We start from the raw sequence: 8,703 nt of genomic DNA on the forward strand, positions 1-8,703 counted from the left end.
CCTCAGGTTTCCGTACAGTCAAGGTAGGATTACGAGCCATAAATCCTCTGACCCAGTCTCTTCCAGCTGAACAGTCTTCTTTATTAAATGGGTGCTTGATATCATTTCGTTCCGCTATTTGAAATGCAAGTTCACAAAGTTATTTTACCGTTAAGCCAAATAACTGACCTTCCATTGTTGTTAAATACTTAACCAATTGTTCCTCCTGTTTTTCATTAAAAACACACTGTATAGGTCCCAGCACTTTTTTTTACAGAGTAGTTCGGCTGACTACGTTTTTTCACAACATGGCGTTCCAAAGTTGTCTGAGGTACATTAAATTGACGTGCAGCCTTATAGTATCCCATCGACCCATTTACAACTGCTTCTACTGCTTCTTGCATTGAAGCCTGCGACCATTGTTGTCTGGTAGTTTTCCGTTCGTAGGTAAAAACAATCTGTAACAACATAAAAAAGAAAAATTAAAACTCTTTGTTAATAATCTAACGAATACCCTACCTGTAATGCATAAAATATTGGTAGGCCTGTAGTATAACATAACATAAAAACATACAGAAGACATTAATCTGCGTAGTTGCATAAAATAAATAATGTAGGGCAAGATTGGGTAGTGTCAAAAAAGGTGGGGCAAAATTAGGTTGAAAATGTACATACCTTCAGAAAATCACAGAACGACGCATGGAAATAGCCGTCGCTGTCTATTGCGGAAGAAACCCAGTGTCTGATCATCTAGTTTCGTCATCATCCGTCGGATAGCGCCACTTGCTGGAGTAAAAAATGCCATACCCCGTCTTACCCCGCTACCCCGCCTTGCCCCACCTTCCCCTATATCGTTTTTATCGATTTTCTTAGAATGCACAATGTATGTCTTTCAAGAATGTACAGAGTAAATTTATCTTAGTAAAACATGCAAACAACTGAACTATAAAATAGAAACTAAAGCGTCTCTCATCCTTAGACTGCTGTGTGCATTTAAAAGGGCATTTCATTTCTTTTTCCAATGCACGATTTCTGCAATTAGCGCTGTCCTTGTTTCGATGTGCTCTTTTTTCAGATGTACATTAGAGAGAAAAAACCTTTTAAACATAAAGTTTTAATGTCATAAAAATATATGCGAAACAATATATATTGTAAAGTTAAATTTGGAATGAGAATTTTGGACACAATTTTTTGTTGTAGTATATCAAAAGCATCGTGTGATAATATTATTTTTTGTCTTTATTTTTAAGGAGTTGAAATTGAAATATGCCGTCTTGGTTATATATTTTTTTGTCAACAATTTGAAAATATGTTTATTTGTATCAGCTGTTATGCTTTCTTTTATTAACAACTGTAGTTCAGCTGTTTGGAAGAGAATTAGATCAAAATATTACTGGTTCATATGTTTATATGTATTAAAAGACCGAAACGAATCTTCGTAACACAAATGTAATATTATTAGTTGACTTTTATCTCCAATTTCACCTTCAATGCAGGTACAGCTGATACATTTGTAAACAAACGGCTGCCATATTGGTAAGTGTAGTACACTGGATATTCCCCTGCCCACCCTCGTCTAAAATCGGACCATATGCTCCATCTGTATATTATCCCCTAATATCGGCTGGCCGCTCACAATTTTTTATTATTTATAAATTGAAGATTATTTGACGATATCAGGCTTCCCTTGTCTTCCCCCGGAGCTGTACAGGCGCGTGTGGGCCGAGCTACGGTGTGACGGCGCCGTTGTTGTCTGTGCAGCGAACACCTGGAGCGAGCAGGACGCCCCCTACCAGGTGTAGCCGGCCGGGGGGTCGCGAACTCCCGTCCCCGCCCGAGGACGGCCGAGGACGGCCGAGTTCGTCCGAGGACGGCCGAGTTCACCCGAGGATGGCCGAGTTCACCCGAGGACGTCCGAGTTAGCCCGAGTTCGCCCGAGGACGGCCGAGTTAGCCCGAGTTCGCCCGAGGATGGCCGAGTTCGCCCGAGGACGGCCGAGTTAGCCCGAGTTCGCCCGAGGACGGCCGAGTTCGCCCGAGGACGGCCGAGGACGACCGAGTTCGTCCGAGGATGGCCGAGTTCACCCGAGGACGGCCGAGTTCGCCCGAGTCGGCGCGTCAACCTTCTGGTCAATTACCCGCCCCTCTTGTTCCTCCGCGCGGCTGCGTCACCGTCACGTCACCGCCGGGAACCAGACAATTTTCCCTCGCCAGAAACTCAGGGATGGTGCTCAAAACGTTCAGTGCAAGAATCGTTCGTGTGAGACTCAAATAGAGAAAAAATAATAAACCGGCCAGACCGTGTCAAATTGTGTATGAGCGCAGTGTTTAGTTGCCGCGAGTGTCGTTTTGAGTTTGAGCTTTCTGTGTGAATAATACTCAGTAGGCAGAGTGTTTGATAGAAAACTAACAAGTACGTTAACTCTAGCTAGTAAAATATATACATATATTTTTTTTTCCTTCAGAATAACTCTGAAAGTTATTAGTCTGAATAACTCTGGTGCACTAACTTCCAACCAAATGTTATGCTACTGACAGGTTGAAAAATTTACGCAAGATTTTTCAACCATGCAAACGTTTGTATGTATTATGTTTGGAATATACTATTTTCAGCCTTGGTGCTGTGTGAAAGTACTTGACATTTTTAAAAATTATATAAATTATTCCTAAAATATTATTTTCATTCTTAATGTTTAATTATTTTATTAAGGCAGTGGCAACTAAATATAATTTATTATGTCAATAATATATTCTCATGTATGTAAAATATTCACTTGATTAGAAAACCTGTCTCACGTGCCTCTTAAGTCAGTACTGCGTTTTTTTCCTCGAAAGTATAACTAACCACTTACTATACCAGAAGTTAAGAATATTATATTTTTTTAGAAAATGGTTTGCTGTGTTGTCTGTATTCTTTAGTTTGAAGTACTGAAATTGTATTTATTTAAATGCTCAAAAAAAATTCAAATGTCACACGTAGGTATGTGGTCCTAAAACATAATACGAGATAAGAATCGTGTAACCTCGTTAAGCCTTCTTATTTATGACGTTATAATCCACCGTAGGAAAGAAAAATATGTTGAATATCTGCTCATTTTTACTTTTAAATAACTCCATTTTCACACCAGCCTTTTTTTCTAAACGGCTGTGCGTTGTTTAAAAAAGATTATTTTTATAAATAAATTAAGTCTTTGTTTGGCTCTTAAAGCTTAGCTTCTCCCCCCATGTAGTTAAAAATCCCAGATTTTAATAATGAAGAAATATTTTGAAAATATGACGATAAAGTAATGTTGTGTGCTTACGCAGCAGTTTTAACACATAAAATTTACTTCTAGAGAGTGAACATTTTGCTACTAACCAGGCAATAAATTTTCATTCTCTTGCAGTTTTTAAATAGATAATAACTTGAAAAATATTTTTGGCGCAAAGGCTGACAGCAAAAAGGTGGTACGCAATGCTTGTAAAGTGGAACATTAGAAGTGATTGTAATGAAACTAAAATGATGACACGACATTACGGGCGAAGCAGTGCCTTAAGGACAATCAGCAGCCCAGACGTGTCTGGTATCGATGTGTGTGGTATCGATGTGTGGAGTATCGATAAGAAAGGATCTGCGTTGAACTCAGAATTTTCTGTGTTCTTGCTTAGTAACTGTTGAGGTGGCGAACTACGGGGATTAGCGCAATGTTGTGTATAGAGAAGCTTCAGGCGTCTGAATCTCTTGGATGTTACGGTCCCCGCCTACCCGGGCACATACACGATGTGCACAGCTGCAGAAAAAAAAACATGCTATTTAAAAACTGCTCGATGTATCAGAAAGACGTCTGTTTACGAAAAAAAAAAAAATTTAATAATACGCTGAAGGCGGAAGATCAGGTCTGATTCCGTTTTTCATTTTTAAACTTTTTTTTATATAGAGAGTGTAAATGACTAAAACGAATGTTTTCAGAATAATTTTTAATGCACGAAACACTCGGTACAGATTCTTGAAAGCACTCAACGGACTTGCATTACACCTTTATCTTAATTTCTCCGCCATATAATGTTATGGTTACCGCTAAAATCTTACCGTTGCCCCATGTACGACGAGGAGACTGCGCGCCAGTTCACAGCCTTGTGCTTAGAGGCGATACCGCGCTAGAAACACCAGCGAGGGTCGACCTTATCACCTCGCCATCTTGCAATTCCGAATATTTTTTAATCACTTGCAAGATAGCTTCACGGCTAAAGTTTCTGGTTTGACATTACATAGGACTTATCTTTGGCTACTTGTTGGAGTCAACACTTGTGAACTGGTGTGATTATCATAATAGTTGTAGTCACCCGCGTGAAATATTAAGTTATTTTCTCGCGATTCTTACAGACTAGATCCTCTCAGTAAATATGTGGTTTCAACTAGGTACAGAAGTTTATGGGAGATATGATTTATGCCTCGACATACCAAAAAGTGGGATAAATAGTTAAAAAAATTAAAATGGTAGCAAAAAGTATGGAGATGGCTTAGCTCAGCGTTGTGTACACAGAGGCTTCAGATGACTGGACTTCTCGTGGTTTATAAATTAGATTCCAAACCACTCGGATATAGTTTCAGTACTCTTAACTCAAAATGAAAGAGGGTAGAAGTTATGTCCTAACTATTGCTCTCTTCTCTGTTGCTCGAGCGTGAAATCGTCAGTATCTTGTGCTTTGTCAGTTCCATTTGGCTCTACTTTCAGCTCGTCATTTTCCTCTAACCATTTTCGTGAAGCAGCTGAAAGAATTGTTCACACATATTTTCCAACATGCCACGAGGAGTATTCCTGTTTCATCGGGCCGTATTATTCACCGAGTTCCTAAGGTTGAGAGGTAAGAGCCTGAGGACATCATTTTGGTTTCCATATTTTAGTCCATGATAATTGTACATTGTTTGTTTTCCGAATTCTGGCTTCGTCAAAGCATAGCTTATACATATTTTAACTGAATGCCGAAAGTTAACAGTGACTGGCTGTTACAAATTGTTTCTCTTTTCAAAATATAGGCGTTTAGTACTCAATTAAATCAAGGGAATTACTAAAATTGTAATAATACGATCAATAAACACTACATTGTAATGTTTTTTTCTGTAAATTGAGCAGAAATCGTCATGTAAAATTACAGACATTTGTTAGTTAGTACAGTTACATGAAAACAACTGTATCACTACTAAAAAGTGTTCGCAGTAATGCTGGATTCGGATTCTTACCCGGGCATTTATGCTTTGTGTTATGCCAGATACTCCAGTAGTCCGAGTTATTTGTAAAGCGTTCCCTGAATAGCTTTCCAGTATTAACTGCGCATATATATTAATTAGCACAAAATAAAGTAAAATCGTATATTCGATTATCTTTTCCGTGGTTTAAAAAAATTATTCTTGAATGAAACATAAATTAAAATATAAAATTATGTGCCAATTTCGTAAAAACGTGTTCAGTATTATCTTAAAAAAAAGTATTTAATATATACAAAAATAACCATAGCTACGTGTAGTACAAAGTTACAAATAAAATTGTTATGGTATAAAAACGGTTGAAACCAATATGGACCATTCGGTTCCTGTCTCTCCCCTTTAAGCTACATGCATATAACAACTGTGTTTCACATGCCCAGATAGAAAAATAATAATAAAACACATTTTGGATGTATGAAGTTTCCATTAGCAAACATTATATTGAATATTTTAAACACTTTTTCATTTTTCGGTCAAAGAAAATCGTATTCCGTAAAATAGTTCAGTTTATTTTCGTTCCATTTGCAAACAATAAGTCTGACGGGTGGACGAACACACAACAATACAAACACATAAGAAACAATTATTCTTGATTATATAAGCTTTCGTGGCCAGAGTTATTTTAATAACTTTTTCCTTGGCTTTTACTTAACAGAATAATTATGACTGACAAGATCATACTGTCCAATCACATCTATATAAATATATATAAATACCAGGCCTTCAGATTTCATCGTCCTTGAAAATGACTGCAACTTTAAAGCCGAAACGTTTGGAACATTATTGTTTCCTTGGAGTGGTTTCAAAACAAAATCCAAGAGAAAATGTTAAATAACAAGCAAGTTATTGTTCCGTTGTCGGGTACCTACAGAGCACCGAAATACAAAAGCAAAAGTAGATTACTTCAATCGGAAGTTATTACATTGGGACGGAAATGGAAAATAAGAGTAAAGATAGAATAATTTAAAAATATTTGCATTATTGAAATTCCAGCGGTTATAAGTAAAAATTAAAGTACGAATCATTAAAGCAATTTTAATATAAAGTTCGATTTGAAACACGTTTCCGATAAGTCATTTGTGTCAGTTGTGAGGTAACTTGTTAACAGGCGGATGCGTCATGCCTGCCGTGGCTTTACTTGCTTTTACGTTTTACTGCTTTCACACTAGCGCAATCCCCATTTTTAAAACAACAAAAATGCATACATCATCCAGCGGTTGAAGGGGAAAACAGGGGGGGGGGGGGGGGGGAAGTGGCGACACTAAGAGAAATTGCCCTGGTAAGGGACATGTATCAATGTCGTCATGTTTGCACCCCTGGGCTCCAGTGAATAATGTTCTCCCTCACTCACTCACTGGAGAAGCAATCACTTGTTTGTCTGACCCTCCGAAGTCAGTAGAAGTTTTAAAACTGGCATTTACATTTTTGGCCTAGCCTATTAAAGGTGGTTCACTGGAAACATGAAGAAAAGTTACAATTTTTTTTTATTATATATAATCATCGTTGTGTACTTTGTACTCGTTGTGTACTTCCAAACCATTAATACTCGAAAATGCATGTATATAGTAAAAGAGTCTGAATTAAAAATGTATCATATACCTTTTTGTGTTGATATATTTAATCCAAAAATTCATAATATTAGTTTAAGAACCATTTTGTAGTAAATAATGAGTAGGTATAACATATTTTTTAATTAAATTATTTTGCCAGTTCAAATATTAAATAAGTTATGCTTCTTCCAATAATAAATATATTTTTTAGTTTACTATTGGTCAAACATCATACAAACTATTTTTTTCTTAATGAATAAAAATATTTTCTAAAAAGAAATTAATATTTTCGGGCATCATTGTCTACCTAAATTTTATAATGCCCATTTCTAAAACAAATAAATCTTTATAAATGCATTTATCTAGCAACATTCAAACAAATGTACTTACACAAAAATTTTTAGCCATGCAGAAAACTTGAAATCGTAATGCAGTTGTGAGCGTGAAACTGTCAGTAAATCATGGGGCCTAATCACTTGTGCTATTTTTATCATTCTAAAACATCATTGTGAATAAATTTTGCTACTGGAGGTTTAAGAGCAAAATTTTTATTGGAAACTTTCCCTTCATAAACTTGGTGCAGTTTCTACAAACAAATTTTGTGTTATATTTTTTTATTCATCCTATAAATAGCAAATCACAAAACTAAATGGTTTACATGGTCAGACATTTTTTGTAATTTTTTTTCTCAAAACATTTTGATATTTTATTCGTATTGGCATAAGGAGGCTAAAGCGAGTGTTCTCAAGATATATGTTTCAAATGTCACATTATAATGACTACCAGTTCATTACTTTAAGAAAATAAATATATATTTAGTTTTTTTAATTAATTAAAAATATTTAGTTCCTAAAATGTGTGTGTTGCTTGAAAAATATTAACGATGTAGAAAACTGTTATAAGTGTTTCATTTTGTGGCAATTCGCTTTCAACTACTTCAATTTATTTCAGCGGACCATTCGAACTTTTGCATTTTTAAAAAATTTTCTTTGTGTGTTTTGTACATTTAAAATAAGTCTGAAATGCCGAGTGTGAACAGCATTCATAATAACCGGACTGCCACTGTTGCCAACCGAGCATCTTCACGGAGCACCGTGTCACGCCCTCTGTGAAGACGTGAAGAACTACTGCCGTGGAAGCGAGAGCCCTCGCCCAAGCGGCGGCTGGATACTTCACTTTAACAAAACGCTGCATAGACTATATATTGTTGTATACTTGCCAAGAAATAATAACGCCACTGTGAACATGCTATAGAATTTATTATTTAGAATACCAGGTGAAAAATAAATGAAATAAAAATAAATAATTTCTATATGATGGTTTCATTTGTACACCCTTTTCTCATTGAAATGCCCGAAAAATATCCTCGACGAACAAATAAGCTGACCTAAAAACAAATACACTCTCTATACATGGCTGATAAGAGGACTAATCATCTGAAACTTTTGAGTTTGAGTTTGGACCTCAATGTTTATAAATTATACAAGGATTAATTGGAACATTTTTTACAAATATTTTAGGACATAGAATGTTAAGTAAATACCACCATCATCTTGCTGAATACACGAAGAAAACAATCTTCTGTCGCCATATGCATACAAGCTGAAGCACGAAAACAGACAAACTGGTTGGATGTTCATGACACATCGTTTACTCAGCTAAATACTAAATCAACTAAGCTATTTTCTTTTAAAACGTGATTTTTTAGTACCCTCAAAAAATGCACGCAAGAGTCGATAGAAGAGAAACTTAGGTATAGGGAAAATAATTCTCTTTGGCCGAGGTCACAGATCAAATATATATGTGTACTAGCTGCCCGACCCGGCTTCGCACGGCTATACTAATGGAAAAAGAATTATGCCACATCTCCCATTTACAGTAATGGTAAATAATAAAAAATTCTGTGAAAATTTATTACAATGCTGTATAA

General features: G+C 36.1%; 1 protein-coding gene across 2 annotated transcripts in view; it reads left to right on the plus strand.

The window, feature by feature from the left end:
* Positions 1–2,745, plus strand: part of LOC134534113 (carbonic anhydrase-related protein 10) — a 477,139-nt gene extending 474,394 nt beyond the window's left edge. For both annotated transcript variants that reach the window (XM_063372174.1, XM_063372175.1), the window contains exon 10: positions 1,741–2,745. In XM_063372174.1, coding sequence (XP_063228244.1) covers positions 1,741–1,781 — 41 coding nt within the window. In that variant the 3' untranslated portion in view covers positions 1,782–2,745. The remainder of the gene's footprint in view (positions 1–1,740) is intronic.
* Positions 2,746–8,703: the final 5,958 nt, after the last annotated feature.

The sequence above is a fragment of the Bacillus rossius genome, chromosome 7 (genome assembly GCF_032445375.1).
Source record: "Bacillus rossius redtenbacheri isolate Brsri chromosome 7, Brsri_v3, whole genome shotgun sequence".
In the NCBI taxonomy this organism is placed as follows: Eukaryota; Metazoa; Arthropoda; class Insecta; order Phasmatodea; family Bacillidae; genus Bacillus; species Bacillus rossius.